Source organism: Myxocyprinus asiaticus, chromosome 43 (assembly GCF_019703515.2).
Source record: "Myxocyprinus asiaticus isolate MX2 ecotype Aquarium Trade chromosome 43, UBuf_Myxa_2, whole genome shotgun sequence".
NCBI classification, from domain to species: Eukaryota; Metazoa; Chordata; class Actinopteri; order Cypriniformes; family Catostomidae; genus Myxocyprinus; species Myxocyprinus asiaticus.
The window spans coordinates 17,584,797-17,602,722 of record NC_059386.1 but is presented as its reverse complement, the minus strand read 5'-3'; the positions used below and the strand labels follow the sequence as shown (position 1 = coordinate 17,602,722).

The following is a 17,926-nucleotide window of genomic DNA, read 5'->3' as shown; positions in this document are numbered from 1 at the left end:
AATAAAGATGACTTGAAAAAAGCTTGTTTAAGTGGGCGTGATTCGATTTATTTGCCCATTTGCATGACGGCCACCATTCGCTTATCGAATGTCAACTCGCATGGATTAGCAGACAGGAACGTGGAAATACCCAAATGAAATAATTTCCAGTCCAATTTATGCGCTCTCACTAGATGTAATTATTTTTCCTCAGCTGCCGAGCATTTACCTTATATTTAGGTCTATGCTAACATACCAGTGAAATTTGTGACCGCAAGCTGAGTGTAGATTAGGGCCACAGGAAAGATCATTTCCACAATTCCCTTTAGTTCCCTTTACATTTAACCAAGAGTGGTAAATGAGGCTGACAGGGTGATCTGGCTGGATAGTGCCCAGCCAGATCAAAATGACAAACTACGCATTAAGATTTCATGAGATTATGCGTTTGTGTAAAGTGTGGTTTGTGGCAGTCCCTTGGCAAAATATACATAAAAACCCCTGCTAGGTGTTTTCACACTTGAGTCCTCTTTAAATGGACCAAGAAGTGAACCAAGTGAAAAAGGATCCAGTTCTCTTTGCATTCACACTATTCATGACCATGAAAGTGGGCTCAGATCTCTTTTTTGGTCCACTTGACCCGTTATGGGGTCGCAGTCCATTTTGCATTCACACTATTGTTTTTGTGGAACCCAGATCACTTTTTAAAAGACAAAATTTATGATAATTATTATTGTTATGTCTATATTAATTGTAAGAGTACAATTATCTCTACATATTAATTTATGAGATTATTTAACATGTTTAATACCCTTAAAATGAATAATTAGCAATAGTGCAGGTGTCTTTGTTCAATGAAACATTTTATTGATCTTCTGCGTCAAAAAGAACTGTATTATGTAGAATAAATATATAACATCTTGTTTTTTATAAATTAAGAGCGAAAAGCAGTGCATTAAACTGAATGCATTGTATTTTTATAGTAATAATACTGTATTTAGAGGCAAAATTCAAGAAATTAAATAATGGATTATGGTAGATTAGTCATATTGCCAACAACAAATGTGATTGACCATTGTTTTATCTATTACCAGCATCGGGCAACATCCATTCATTGAAAACAACAGTAAAATATTTGTATGGTAATCTCTTATCTGTCACGTGCCATTCCAATTTGGTCCAGTTAAACCCTCGAGTCTTGATTTGCACAGAACACTGAAGAAAGATTTTTGAGTTTGTTTTGTGAGGAGTTTAAATAGTTTTCATCAGCAACTTACTCTGTCATCTAAAAACATAATAAGCAGCTCGTCACGTCTCTTCTCTGCGTTTCACCATTACTGGTGTACGGTAACCTGTCAGGGTCAAACATGTTTCGAATTACACAAAAGGGAAAATCAAGCGAGCCCAGAGCGCTTTGTGTTCACAATGCACGTTATTAGTGAACCAAACCGCAAGCTGCAAGTGAACCGTACTCAGACCACCGCTCGGTTCGGTTCGCTTTAAAGGGGTCCGAGATCGTTTGGATTGTTCACATATAGGCCAAAAATCACGTGAACCGCGCTCAGACCCCTGAAACGGATCAAGTGTGAAAACACCCCAATATTGCTCTCTGCAGTAGCAACTGACACACGCAAATACCGATATATTTAAAATGTGTGTATATTCTGTGAATTTATTACCTGTTGGGCTTTATAAATTCCATAAGAGGCCACACATGCTAAACTGAACTGTATCAATTTTATATTTAATGCATCTTGAAAAGGTTTAGAACAAGTTAATTATTAAAAAAATGATATTTAAAAAATGTAAATCTGTGGAATTATTTGAGCAATTCTGTTCCCTTAGTAATAAATCAGGTGTCCCAGGTGGGTGGATGCCATGGATGGTGCCAAAAAATTGGCTAACAGTCGGGGGTGTTTGTATCAGAATCAACCTGCTCAGACTCAGCTGTTAGTTTTATTTATGTCCAATTATGCTAATTGCTACTCCTCAAACTAAAGATTAAAAAAGCTATGTGGCAGTTTTGAAAGGAATTAAACATTAATATGGTGCAGTTAAGCATTCTTTCACAACATAACACCACCAACATGCACTAAATTGCGAGATGTTATAAACAAGTGATTTAACCTTTTCATGAGTAGGGTCTAAATTCCCCTGCAGTGCCCCCTGGAGTGAGTTATTTTTGCATGTGACACTGCACAGCCAGTAGAGGTGGCCAGAGTGTAGAGGAGTATTTTTTTATTATTTTATTTCAATTTCGGATTTCTTGTCATATAAAAATAAATAAAATACTGTATATAATATAGTAAATGTGAACAAATGGGTTATGTCTGCTGTACTGTATTTATTTGTATTTATTTTTTCATTTTTATAGATGTAAAAAACAAATTAACAAATAATATCAGCAGTACGGTTTGCCTATATTCACTGTTTGACTTCTCAGACATTGTGTGTGTGTGTGTGTGTGTGTGTGTGTGTGTGTGGGCGGGTTTGGGTAGTTTACAAGGACACTTTTTTAGGTTACAAACTGGTAATTACAAGGGTATTATGCTACAAATGTGGTTTATGATGACATTTCTAGTGTCCTCATAATTCAAATCGCTTAAAAAAACATACTAAACGATGTTTTTTTGAAAATGTAAAAATGCAGACGTTTTTTGTGAGGGTTAGGTTTAGGGGTAGGGTTAGGGGATAAAATGTATAGTTCGTACAATATAAAAATCATTATGTCTATGGAGAGTCCTCATAAGGATAGCCACAAAAACGTGATTGTGTGTGTGTGTGTGTGTGTCAAGCGCTAATGTAAACAGACTTGGCTGCGTGCATCGGATAATCACGGTCGATTAGCATGTTTTCACTGTGAGTATACAAGTTTTAAACTGATATTGTGGTGCTTTTGTGATAGTTTGGCTGTCTGTTTCAGAAAACAAACGTATTAAATACCTGAAAAGACTGTTTGAGTTGCTATTTGTGTGAATAAAAACTGCATCTGCACCTAATGACGTGGCTGCGTGCATAGGAAGATCGTGTTTAGATATGATGGCTATGCATATACAAGCTGTGAACTGTTATCGTGGTACTTTGGTGACAATTAGGCAGTTTGTTACATAAATTAAACATATTATGTGCTTGAAAAGACTCTTTGAGTAGCTGTTTGTTTGACAAATGACAACTGCTACTAATGTAAACAAATGGCATCAAGCATTGGAGGAAGATCGCGTTTGATGTATTGACTGTGCGTATAAGAGCTGTAAACTTTTTATCATGGTACTTTGGTGATGAGTTGGATGTATATACACTACCATTCAAAAGTTTAGGGTCACTTACTCATTATTTATTTTTTATTTTTTATTTTTATTTTTATTTTTTCACATTTAATATAATACAATTTTTCACATATAGAATAATAGTATAGTCATCACAACTATGGAATAATAGAAATGGAAATATGGGAATTATGTTGTGACTAAACAAAATCCAAAATAAATCAAAACTGTGTTATATTTTAGCATCTTCAAAGTAGTCACCCTTTGCCTAGAATTTGCAGACATGTACTCTTGGCATTTTCTCAACCAACTTCTTGAGGTATCACCCTGGGATGCTTTTTAAACAGTATTGAAGGAGTTCCCATCTATGTTGGGCACTTAGTGGCTGCTTTTCTTAATTATTCGGCCCAAGTCATCAATTTCAAAAACTTTTTTTTTTTTTTTTTAAATAAAATTTTAGTTTTGTAATTAAATACATTTTTGTCTACAAAACTAATTTCAAACATTTAAGCATATGCCTTCAGATCAAAAGATTTTTAAGATCATGAGAAACATTTCAGTTAAGTGACCCCAAACTTTTGAGCAGTAGTGTATATAAAATAAACATATTCTGTGGTTTAAATGACTGTATGAGTAACTGTTTCAATGAATATAAATTACAGACGCTTGACCAGCGCAGCCTGTGTATAAGCTTGTAACATAACTGGCTGTTGCAGAAACACATACGTATGTGTGATGCTACTCTGCGGGGCCCAGTTACTAACCGACACATATTTGTGATGGTACATATGAAAGGGTTAAAATGCCAACAGCATTTTACATTAAATCACTGATTACTTAGCTGGCCTTCATATATATAAACATATGAATAATTTTATGAATACCTAGTCCTTTGCAAGGTGTTATTTTACAAAGAATCACTCTGAAAATAATGGATGTAAACAGGCAGTCATAAATTAAATTAAACAAGAATTTTTATAATCCACAGTAAAGGAAAATTACAGCATGTGCCTGTCTGTAATTTTAACATTTTCCATTGTTTTGTCAGGCGTGTTAAACCATTACAAAAACACAATAAAATCTAATTAGGAATGTTTAGTGGTTTGTGCAGCACATTTCTTTTCTTTGGTGCTACTGTGGCTGACCCTTTGCTTGATTACAGAATTAATGTAACATTTTATTTTATGTCTGGCCTTTAAATAGTTGGTTGCTGCCTGGAAATGACAGTCTTTTCTGGTAGAAAGCAGGAAAAATACATTTTGTGCTCTACCTCACTTGCAGAGTTCCTTGCTGTTTGTTGAAGCTGGAAATATTGTTGAATGTATATGGGCTCTTGTGAGTTACAGTTTCCACAAGGAGGTGTAGTTGTAGGCCGGAGACGTCCAAATGGGGTTGGGCTCTCCAAAAGAGTGCAGGGTTACTCCAGAAGGGGGTGGGCTTACTCCAATCTGGGGTTGCGCCAGTGTCCACAGAGTGGCGGCAAAAGCTAATTGTATTTTTAGTTGTAAATTATGGATGTAAAAAAATATTGTATCGTACGATACAACGCTCACTATACAATACCATATTTATCGTACGAGACATAAACAAACACATTATAGTGTAATTAAAACCAGTGCAATATTGAGAGCTGCGGCACAGTCTCCACCCCGGAGAGGCTGAGCACTCACAGGAAAACAGAGCAACACACTTACAGTACGAAGATCGATGGCAAACGCCAAGTACATTGTTCTGTAGCGGTACAGCTTATCAAATTTGCCAAAAAATGGTGTCATGTCCTGGTGCTACAGTACACCAAACATGTCGTTTTATATACACTGACATCACCACGCCAAATGGTAGATTTGTGAGGCAGAAACAGCAGCAGTAAGTTTAACAGCCGCCTCTCCCAGCCGACACTGAGCGTGACATACACAACAAGACAATCATAAGTTATGAGTCATAACTATCAAAAAACAGCTTATTCAAAAAAACAACAACGTAAGAAACCCACGATTACAAGAGACTTATAATTATCTGCTTTTGACTTAGAAATGTAAACAGCTTTGAGAACAACACTTGCGCAAATGTTATAAGCCGGTAATAACCCCGGTAAAGTTTACATACAAACTGAAATGGGGAAGAGGGCAAAAAAAATTATGTGTGCTGATTGTTTTTTTGCTTAAGCCACTAAATAATATTGGATTATGTACATATATCGTAGAACCAGAGGTCAGGTTCCTCTCAAGTTTTTTTTTTTTTTTTTTTTACCACAAAATAACATTGAAAGGAGTTTTTTCCTTGCTACAGTCACTTCAGCTTGTTCACATGGGGGCTTTCAGACAACAAGGCATGATTTTCTATAAAGCTGCTTTGGAACTATGTGTATTGTGAAAAGTGCTATACAAATATAAATGACTAGAGTGTAGACAAACTTATTTTCTCAAGAAAAACATTTTCTCAGCAATCAAACAAAATAAGTGCAGTGCTGCTGTTTAAGTTAATTAGAGCTCTGCTTTTTGTTGCCAATTTCAGACACTTTTGTGGCATTTATGATTTAAAAGACATTTATGTCGGATCCTTGAATAAGTTTGAGCGAAACATTTGTGGGTGCTCGTATCTTATTGTATCGTATTGTGAGGCTGTGCATCGTATCGCAGCGTGAAAGTTGTGTATCGTTACATGCCTATTGTAAATTATATAATAGTCAACAGGAATGTGGGTTTTATTAACTCTGTCCTCTAACTCAAACCCCAACCCTAAACCTAACTGTCAGTGGAGTAAAAATGTTCCTGGTTTCCATAGGACCAGAACCTCTGTGGCGCTTGTTAGTAATTCAGTAGAACGGAGTCGAATTCAGAGTACAATAACATGTTAACCAATAGTCAAATAGCTATTTTGGCATTGTTTTAGAAAACTTACATTCAGGTCTGGCTCCATTCTGGTTTGTAAGAGCCACTTTTCACTTTTTAAAATGTTTTTCTGATTGAATATCACTTGAAAATACATCACATTATGAAATTAAAGTGGGCTGGGAATGGCAATTCCATTGAATTTAATGAAGATTTGTTAGCTTTAAGAAATTTGCAAGAGACCGTTGTGTGACATTTATAATGTGACTCGGATTAACCTGGCTTCAGATTACACACTGTATGTGCAAAACACTTCTCTCTTTTGATTAGGAGTGAGAAATATGGAACTAGGAACTGTGTGTGTGTGTGTGTGTGTGTGTGTGTGTAGAGAGAGAGAGAGAGAGAGAGAGAGAGAGAGAGAGAGAGCAGTGTGATGGGTGAGATCAGACTGCTGCACTACATCAGTGCGCAGCTGACATGAACAGATAAAAAAATAACAGCATCCAACAAATATCACTTTTGCACAAGAATGTCAAAATATTCCTATACAATAATATTATTACTATAACATATGTTATATTAAATCCATAATATAGTATATTAGAAAAAGTTTCTCTTTTTTTAAAACAAGAACTGTACAACTTGAACTCTAAGAACGACCCTGTCAATTTCTGTGTGGAATATCCAAGGATTAAATCAACAGCCTTTGGGCTAAAGAGTTTAAACACCGAATTCCACTAAAGCATCAAGGACATGGACATAATAATTCTACAGGAGACATGGAGCAAGGCAGACACCACCACCTTCTGTCCCCCTAATTAAAAAGAAATAATTTTACCATCACAGAAACTCAGCAAAGTTCGGCAAGGCAGAGACTCAGGAGGACATATAATTTGGTACCACGCTAAATTCTAACTTTATTGACACAAAAATACACATTCCTGTGTGCTATATACACCCCACCATCGGATGCTTTACTCATTAAAAAAGAGACATGCCGTTTCCAGGCCCAGGGAAATGTACTTATTCGTAGGGACCTGAACGCAAAAACAGGACAACAGACTGACTTCACAGATACACAGGAGAGTAAATATATAAAAAATAAATTGACATGTATAAACAATTTTTCTCATCTTCACAGAAATAATCACGAGCATATTGTCAATAAGAATGGGAAAGACCTCCTGCAGCTCTGTCGAAGTATGGGTCGGTACATTGTCAACAGTAGGATACGAGGGGGCACTTTAGGGAGATTTATATTTTGCTCACCTCTTGGGAATAGCACAGTAGATTATACAATAACAGACTTAGATCCTTTATCTCACAGAGTATTCACTGTTAGAGAACTAACCCCTCTGTCCAATCACAGCCAATTGTGTATCTCAAAAGAACAAAGATTAACATTAATAACATACAGCCCAACAAGCTGTACAATACCAGAAAACCATACAGATGTGCTGAAAACAGCACAGAGGTGTACCAGTAAGCAAAAAGCAGCCAAATAATACAACTGCTCTTAGATAACTGCTCTTAGATACCACCTATGCTCGCACTAAAGAAGGTGTTAATCTGGCTGTGAAAGATATCAATTATATATTTGAGAAATCAGCAAAACAGTCAAAATTGAAAACAAAAACTGAACAAAATTACATTTCCAAAAATGACAAAAATTGGTTTGATCAAGATTGTCAGGAAATTCTTAAACTCAGAACGCTGTCCAAACAAAAACATAGAGATCCAAATACACAGAGATTTACTGTGAAACATTAAAACAATACACACATACACTCAGAACCAAAAAAGCACAATACACCCAAAAGCACCTGACAATAATCGAGAAGTCAGTCAATACAAACCAATTTTGGGACAATTGGAACAACCAGCAAAAACAAAAAAAAAAACAAAAAACTAACCAGGAAGAATTGGCAATCCAAAACAGAGAAATATGGGAAACTCATTTCCAAACATTATTTAATAAAGTAGAAACTGGCACAAATTGTAAGCAAAATCAAATAACTAAACAATTGGAAGTACTAGAATTAGCAATTAAAGATAATCAAAACCCATTAGACTTTCCTATTAATGAAAAGGAACTTAAAGACCTAAAAAACTCTAAATCCCAAAAAAGCATCTAAAACACTAAATTCCATTCAACCACTCTAAAATTATTCATTGTGATTCTGAGTGAAGGTTACTTCCCTGACATCTGGAATCAAGAACTGGTAACACATATCTTTAAAAATGGAGATCAATTTGACCTGAATAATTACAGAGGCATTTGTGTGAGTAGCAACCTGGGAAAAATATTTTGTACTGTAATTAATTCAAGACTTTTGGACTTCATCACAACACAAAATGTCTTGAGCAGAAGTCAAATTGGATTTTTACCAAATTACCATACATCTGACCATATTTACACACTACCAACCTTACTTGAAAAACATGTTGTCTAAAATAAAGAAAACATTTTTGCATGCTTTATTGACTATAAAAAAGCATTTGATTCGATCTGGCACAATGGATTATTTTACAAACTTATTGAAGCTGGCATAGGAGGTTGTGATGAGGAGAAGGGCGTGGCCGGGCCTTGAGGGTGCACGGCCGGCGCTAAGTCAACTGATCGGTGGGAGAGCGAGATAAAGGGGAGACGGAGACACCAGTTCGATAGAGATAGAGAGAGAGAGATGCACACGGCCGCTGTGTGTGTCTTATGTTTTATGTTGTTTTAAGTTAAGTTTGGCATTAAAAGCTTCGTTGACTGCTCAGCCGGTTCCCGCCTCCTCCTTGCCCATCCTTCATCCGTTACACTCTCAATAAACATAAACTTCTCGAAATAATAAAGTTCTCGAAACTCAGAGACATGAAACACACATAAGACATGCCAGCGCTGAACTCTCGTGTCGTTCTCTCTCTCTCAAACTGGCGTCTCCGGCTCCCCTTTATTAGTATCCTATTTGGCAATGAGGTGTGGGGTCCACTGACAAATCCAAATCAAGAATTCACCAAATGGGAAAAACATCCAATTGAGATCCTGCATGCAGAATTCTGTAAAAGAAAATTGGCAAAGATCCACTAATTATAAAAATACAGAAACGGGCAATCAAATTCCGGAAACATCTAAAACTCAGTGACCCCCACTCCCCACAATTATTAAGCCCTACATTACCAAGAGTTGAGTAAAGAAACCAATCCCCTCTCTTAGCTGGTCTGGAGCTTTAGTCCTGATGCTTCACCAACATCTACTAGCCCTCATCACACTGGAGGCCTGGACCAGAACAATACTGCTAAACTAATTAGATACAGCCAAATTACAGCACAAATAAAGCATAATTATATCAGTTATTGGGAAACTCACAACAGCAGAGTAAAATGCAATGCTATCTGGCCCTAAAAAGAGAATACACTATGGCAGACTATCTGTACACAGTGACAGACAAAAAACTGAGAGCCACCTTGACAAGATACAGACTCAGTGGACACAACCTCACTATAGAAATGGGCAGACACAGGAAAACATGGCTGCCACAGGAAGAAAGGTTGTGTCCACACTGTGATCAAAACAAATTGAGACAGAGCTGCACAACAGAATGCACAAAACACACAGCCATCCAGGAAATTTTTTACCACACAATTAAACACATTCACAGCATATTTGACCATTTAACAAACAATAAAAAAAAAACTGCCCTTTTTATTAGGTGAATATAAGGACTGCTGCGTGATAGCAGCACAATATGTGTCTGCCACAGAATGAGGGACAGTGAGTGAACCGACCCGAGTCTGCATCCCCAACATACTTTGTCGCTTTCAAGTTTGTTAGTAAAATTTTATTTTTCCTTTATTTTTCTGTACATTTTATTATTTAACATTATCCTTTTTACCATATTTGTCAAGAATATATTGTATATTTATTTGTATTTTATTTTTATAACTTATATTATGTACATTGTTTTGCACTGTCCTTGTTTTATTTGTATACAGCTCAGCTGTAAACACTTTGGCAATACAAATGTAAAAATGTTTCTCATGCCAATAATGCACCTTAAAACTGAAACTGAAACTGAAACCGAAACTGAGAGCAGAAAAAGAATGAGAATTGTACAGGAGTTACTACAAACAGAATGTAACCTAAGGAAATCAGATGTGTGTACAGTGAGTAAAAAAGAATTCATCAGATCAAATGGTTCTCCTGCTACTTTACCAATGTATCCTATCAGTACTTTGAATATGAAGCATGGATATTTTCTTGCCCCCTTTTAAATGTCTCAGTACTCAGCTCACCCATTGCAGGAAGTGCAAAGGCTAAGTGTAGTAACTACATATTTTGTCAAAACTGAGTTATGACTGAAATCGGTTTTCTTATATGATCTGTCCATTGTGGTCATTGAGCCTGTATTTGGCAAGAATCTTTGTTTTGTGTCTCTGTTTGGTATTCTGCAAGACAGTACTTGTTCTCTCTCTCTCTCTCTCTCTCTCTCTCTCTCATTTTATATCTTGTACAGTAATATTAATGAAATTGATATATCCTGGTCCTGTGAAGAATAGTTAGTAGGTAACATCACTCATGGCTGTAACAATAGCTTTGTGAGGGAGATAATGTATTAGCTCATAGTCTCGCTCTGAGAAAAACAGCGGTTCTTTAAAGACAGTGTGTGTGTGTGTGTGTGTGTGTGTGTGACACTAGTGCTATTTTGCCTCATTTACGTTTCGCCAGAAACCTCGGCAGGAGTGGAAAAGTAATGAGCCCTAAACGCTGGCTCTTCCTAATTTTATTTCATTTGATTTTATGCTATTTATTTCTCCCTCTCCACGGGCGATACAGCACAGCGAGTTCTTGCGGCTACGCTAAATTGCCAAATTACAATTCTGAAACAGCACAAACAGGGTTTTAGCAATCAGGAGCTATTGCCACGCCACCACCTCTCGAGCTTTGAAAGGGTACTTCCGCTTGTGATTTGTACCGCATGTGGCATGACTCTACGTTAAAGGACCTCAGTTTGAATATTTTAAGAACCTGAAAAGAAAGAAGAGGATGGTGGATCAAAGCAGATCTGCAGTCACCAAAAAGAGAAAGAAAGAGAGAGATTATGTCATCAAGTGCAGCATTTTCAATGGACCCAACTAATTAAACTCCTTCCAGAATTCAGAGAACACACTGATATAAACCTTCAGTTTATGTATGTATTAAGTTAATAAATAAGATTTTTAGAGACCCCATGAGATCATAATTGGAGTTTTGCTTTTATTCCATGTCTATTATCTTTGAGAGCATTAACAGGCTATGTGTGTTTATACTGTGTGGGTGTTACAGTGTTTACACTTTTTGGGGGAATAAACCTACGAATGTCTCACTTATAGTTGTCCCTGCATATCAAGCTCGGCTAGGAAAAAGTATTTTAAAATAAAAAAATACATACACCACATTTAAAGCATGAAGCACATGTGAGACTTAATTCACTGTCTGAGTTTGGTGTTAGCATGTTGCTAAGCTAACAACAATTTTGGCATTGTCTTCTCCGCAAAGTATATATGAAGTTCTGTCTTAGAATTTGGCCAAATCAAGGTATCCTAAAGGAATGTTGTTGCCTATCTTTTTTAAACAGCCTTTGCTTCGGAGCACACCTATGATGCCTTAAAATGGTGTCTAGTTTGGCAGCTACCGAGCGCTTCCTACCTTTTGCAGCTTAAATTTTGCACAAACAGATAAACCATTTTGTATTTCCTGTTTCTACTTTCTCACACAGACGCACTTTCTAAGTCTCCTCCATGTTAAATCAGTGCTGTCCCCTAAAATTGATCTCAGATCAGCATTAATGGCTGCAAAATGGTACTGAAGTGTAGTACTCCAAAATATCAGACCATTACGCATTAACTGATCCGTATTCCAGCACGATCTGTACCACACTGAACTTCCTCTAAGGAAAGTTGTGGAGTGTCCTTTGAGGAATGAGTGTGCTGAAATGGCTCAGTTCCATTGTCCACCAATAGTGACTGATTTCTCCATTGTGGCTAAATAAAGTCCATTTGTTTCTCCACTTGTTTAGGTTGTTCAGTCACTGTAATGGTTTTACGGACAGAAGAATTTACTGCTTTGATTCAGCGGGAGGTCTTTCCCACTAAAAACAAAGTTTAGGGCTTACAACCGAGTCAATAAATAATTCCCACCCCAACCAGTCCAACAGGGGCATCCTTCATTGTGTGTGTGTTTGTGTGTGTGTGTGTGTGTGTGTGTTTGTGTGTTTGGTGTAGTTTATTGTGCAGGACTGATATTTTCTCAGCTACAAGTTCTCATCCGTGGTACCGAAGGTTTTGCCCTCTTGATCTAAGTATTCCCAGCATTAATAATGCAGGTCTGTTGAATTATTCATTGAGACCCAGAAATTTTCAAAATGGCATTGTGGGATTTTTGTCACCTCTCTGGCTGCAGGAGACTGGCGTACCAATCGTTCCCTCTCGCCTCCCTTTCCTTTCCTCCCAGTTTTTTCTCATACACAGTTAGCTCCGCAGCCAGACTTGGGTAATATATCCCTGGAGAATGATGCTTAGTCCCTGTCACTCAAAACCGAGGTCTGAAAAGACTCAAAACATTCAACCAATGTTACGTGGAGGAAGATAGTCAGCAAATCTCCAAAATGGAGGGTCACATCCTCACTTTTTACCAGCTTCCTTTCTTTTTTATGACAATTTGGGTTGTAAATTTAAAATTACCTAACCCTAACCCATGATGCAAAGCTATTGTATGACTTAAGAAGACTTGTAATATTGCACACAAGTCATATCGACTACTATTACAGTGCTTTTTTTTTATTATTTAGATCTTGACAGACCCTGGACTAAGTATGCTGTTATTGTATGGGAAAGAGCAGTGTCTACATTCTGCTAAACTTTTTCTTTTTGTGTTCCACTGAAGAAAGAAAGTCATAAGGGTTTGGAACAACATCAGATTGAATAAATAGTGATAGAGGTTTATTTTTTAAAATTCTATGACAAGACTTTTGAGGATATCTGTGATGATAATAGTGCATTATTTCACAAATCTTCTCTTTTATTCTAGCTTCTGGTAAGCTTTGATTCTTCTCAGATAGTAAAATTGAAAGTTTTGTGATGTTTACTCTCCTCTTGAGTTTTTCCTTCTTACACTTTTAACACACAGTTGTTTTATTGTTATTATGTGTTACACGTCTTACCATGCCAATCCAATTTCAAAAACAGTTCGCAGATTATCAGGATGCCCCCTAACTCCACCAGATTTTTCTCGGTGTGTTAGACCTATAGGAACATGCATTCAATTTACAGAAGCACAAATCACTGCCAGTTTCTTTGTCATTTTGCAATCGTTATCAATGGAAAGAGTTACATAAAACATTTAAGAGCCACTTTCCACATCCACCATTGCTTCAGTCTATAGTTTTGCCTGTTTTTATAGTTTGTATACAATAATTGGGCATTGTATGCCCTCAGCTTTAATGACATATAAATGGAAAGCTTTGTTAGAATGGATGCTTCTGGTGCACAAACACACCAGAAGATGGGCAGAATTAGGACTATTTGTTTGTTCAGTCATTTATTGGGCATGGATGGGTTGTTGTGTCTAGCTAATTGGGAGTCTGTAGCAGAGTGCTCTTTGGTGTAATCAATAGCTATTCACGAAGCAATAACATAACAGAGGATTGCGGCTCAACTGAGACAGACCAACACAAATTCCTCAAGCCCATCTAACCCAGGCCCTTGTCGTTACTTGTGCTCAGAACACTGTCAGTCTTTTACAAAAGCATGTTTTTGTGAGCAGGGGTTTTTAAACTTGATGCCAACGGCCCCCAAATATGATGATGCCCTTGCAATCATGCCCCTTCCTACATATATAAACACAACTATTAATTTAATATATAAGAACTCATACACACTGTGTGTGAAACCTTGTAAACGTAATATTATAATAAAGTGTTAAAAAATGTTTTTACAAAATTAGCTTTTACAAAATAACTTAAATTATGTAAATTATGTAAATTAATTGTTGTGTTTGGTAGGTTTGGCACTCAACTGTAAAAACTTTACATTAGATAAAAAATAAATAAAAAATAAACATTAAGCAAATGTAATTTAGTTAATGTTAATGTTTTAACTTTGAAATACCTGAAAATACATTTAGGTTTTTTTTTCTCTCTAAAAATTTCACATGGACCCCCTAGCACCTCCTTGTGGCCCCTAGTTTGAAAACCCCTGTCCAAGAGAGATAAATGTGTTATTAACAGAGGCCTTGAGTCACATATGAGTGTAACGGGGTGTAAATATGCTCTTATGATACAATACTTATCAAAGCCATTTGTGTGGTATTATTAGAAGAGCAGTGCATGCCAGCATAGAGGCACTGGCCTGTCTGTGAGGTAGAATTTTATCACTCTTATTGTGAACCTCTCTAGTGGATCGTGTTTGCAAACAATAAGTACTCTTGAATGGTTTCGTGTGGCTCTTTGTTGGGAATCAGACAGATATGAATTAGATGTTCACAACAGGTGGATTAGTATGCTAGTTTGACACCCTCTTGAAACTGGAATGTTCTAATCAAATGTTTTCTCCTCCTCTGTCCTTCTCTCTTTCCCTCCCTCCAATCCCGTCTTTTCACCCCTCCCTGTCTTCCTTCCCTCCATCCTCCTCATCCCTCCCTCCTCATTACGCTCTGCGATTCCAGTGGCGGCCACGAAAAACAAAGTGAGAGGTGAGTTGGATCCTCCATCTTCCCTGCTGCTTCATAAATTGGGAGACACCGTTCCCAATAAGCTGAGCTGAGATAGCTGCCTTATCACTGCTATGAGGCAGGCAGACGGGGGGACGGGTTCAGACCATTATTTTTGCTATTTACTGCCCTTCTCTATTTCTCTATCCCTAATCCTCCTCCAACCACTCCCTCCCTTTGCTTTACTTCCTGTGCCGTTTTTTCTACCTGTATTTCCTGTCAATGTTTTGTACTAACACCAAAGTGCTGCACCAAACTTAGTAGCATGTAGTGGACAAGATAGGCTGACTATAGTATGAAAATCTAACCAAAATTTTGATATAACCTAAAAACTATTCAATAAAGCTGATGTGTGTAATTTCTTGTTCTTAAAATTATTTCTCGTAAAAGAGCCTACAATGCAAAATCATCTATAAGTAAGCCATTTGTAGGTTGATTTCACCGAAAAGTGTAGCAATGTGGCTCTGTCAAAACATCCCTCTGATTGTTTGTGTGGAATCTCTTTGAAAACAGTGATTGTTTTTGCAAATTAAATTATTACACAGTTCAACTTTAAGAAATACCTCTGTAATGGTCTATTTTGGTGTGTTTCAGGTCTGTTTATCTTATGTAAGACTTCTATGTGCCATAGAAGTCTTGCAAAAACAAGAGCTACGTATAACTAAAGGTGGAAGACAGAAAGTGTAACAGAGAAAATGTCAGAAAATCATATATAGGGGTGCTTGTTAAGACATTTTGTGCAAAGCCTTAAGTATTAAGGTGCATCATTTTCCTGTACCATTTATGCAAAGAACTGGAATTACACCTCAAATTGGGCAGCTTACTGAGGGAAGGTGCTCTATTATTTTAAGTTATTGGCCAATTTCTGACTGTTTACGATAAAATAAACAGAATAATCCCAGAGATTTACTTTGAAAGAAGGACTTATCTAGGGACCAGAATATCATAGAAACTCAGGACTGGACATTTTTAAAGGAATAGTTCACCCAAAAATGAGAATTTTCTCATCATGTCCTTATTTCATCCCAAATATGCATGACTTTCTTTCTTCTGCAAAACACAAACTAAGATTTTAGAAGAATATCTGTGCTCTGCTCTGCTCAGTGGTTTAATCAATGTCTTCTGAAGTTATCCAGATGGTTTTGAGTGAGAACAGACCAAAATGTAACAAAATTTTCACTATAAACCTTGACATCTCCAGTCTCCTTGGCAATCATGATTTTAAGGTCGATTACAATTTCCAGCGCCATCAAGCGCATGCATCAAGCACTAGGAAGTGTAATTCAGCTTGAAATCATGATTGTGCCTAGACACTGCAATGGCAAGATGTGAAAAAGTATATTGGATCACGTCAGAAGACATGGATTAAACCACTGTAGTCTTATAGTCTTTTATGCTGCCTTTGTGCTTTTTGGAGCTTAAACATTTTGTTCACCATTCTCTTGCATTGTATGGACCTACAGAGCTGAGATATTCTTCTAAAAATCTTTGTTTGTGTTCTGCAGAAGAAAGAACACACAAAAAAAAAAAAATCATACACAAAAACAAGTATAACTAAAGGTGGAAGACAGAAAGTGTAACAGAGAAAATGTCAGAAAATAATTTATAGGGGTGCTTGTTAAGACATTATGTGCAAAGCCTTAAGTATTAAGGTGCATAATTGAGTGAGTAAATGATGAGAGAATTTTTTTTTTTTATGGGTGGGGGTTGAATTATCCCTTTAATTTGGAACAGTAAGCAACTAACACTCTATACCGAACATTTTTGCACAGCAGAAAATTAAAATATACATATTTGATTAGTAAAGCTGACACATAGACCAGAGACTGGTAACTGTTTTAAAAAACATATTATATTTACAGTACATTATGACCAAAATTAAGGATAATTCTTACAGTATATATTCTTACATTCTAAAAGTAAGTTTAATTCTTATTAACAAAAAGTATGAACATTTATTTTTCAATGAATCTCATGGCATCAACAGGCTAGGATATTTGTGGCCTCACAAAAATATTTAATATTTTTACATTTAAAAGCTTCATCTTTAAATGTATTACTGTATAATCATTGATGTGGATCCCAATCTTTCATGTATCATATATGATTCTAAACTAACTACTGGTGTCAAAATGTAATTGTTTAGTAGTCAGAGTAAGTCACCTACAGCTGTATGCATTTTAAAGTGGTCTTGACATGAGGAATCAAATTTTCCTAGATCTTTTGACATATAAGAACAGAACTGAAAACATCCTCCTTAGTAGAAAAAGAGCCTTTATTTAAACCAAGCTGCAAAAATGGCTCATTTGGAATTTGTGGAACTTGTGACATCACAAGGACCAAATAAATCTGCATATGCAATGCTATGCTATTTTTCCGTCATTGCACCCTTGGCATTGCCCACTGGTGCTCAGTCAATCACACAGTTGAAGAGGCGAGAGATGGTCCCTGTCATGGGAGATTCTTCCTAAGTGGACTTACACAGGACACCTTCACTTGCCTGTCTGGATTTAAATGTTTTTCTACATAAACATGCATAGACAGGCATCTTTAGCTGCTTGATACATATCTTGGGCTGCTATTAAATGATGCGGTGTCAAGTTACAACTCTGAAGAGGAGAAGCTCTCTGTCATTCAGCTGAGCAAAAACGCATCATGGACGCATTCTTTCTGCGCTATTTTTAGTTGTTGGTGTATGAAAACATGAAAGAATGATACTGAAAACTGGATGTGGATTTGTCTTCAGCGTATTTTAGAATGGATTATATGTTCGGCTCATAACATTCCCATCAATTCAAGCTTTGCAAAGCAACTGTTATTGAAAGATGGGGCAATTAAAAACACTTGGATGCAATCGCAAAAACCATGAGTAAACCATTTAATTCATGAATATTTTAATATGTCTTGACTGTGTGATAGTTTATGGTGCGGACATCCTGTTTACACCTGGCGCATCCGTTGATGCGACTCGACGCAACGGCTTGAGGATGTCTACACTGGGTGCGTCGACACAAACTTTCTTAACCGTTTATTTGTGTTGTTGGCAATAGTAGTGCCACTGCATGCAGAGCCAAATGGAATGGGACATCTGTTTACTGTTGGCGCATCGTACCACAACA

At 36.8% G+C, this 17,926-nt stretch overlaps 1 protein-coding gene across 4 annotated transcripts in view; it reads left to right on the top strand.

Annotated features, from left to right (window-relative positions):
• The window catches only part of LOC127433199 (cell adhesion molecule 2-like), a 648,459-nt gene that overhangs the window by 520,190 nt on the left and 110,343 nt on the right, over positions 1 to 17,926 (top strand). For 3 of the 4 annotated variants that reach the window (XM_051684923.1, XM_051684921.1, XM_051684920.1), the window contains exon 3: positions 14,763 to 14,789. The exons of the other annotated variant lie outside the window; for it this stretch is intronic. In XM_051684923.1, the coding sequence (XP_051540883.1) occupies positions 14,763 to 14,789 (27 nt within the window). The remainder of the gene's footprint in view (positions 1 to 14,762; positions 14,790 to 17,926) is intronic. 4 annotated transcript variants of the gene reach the window in all.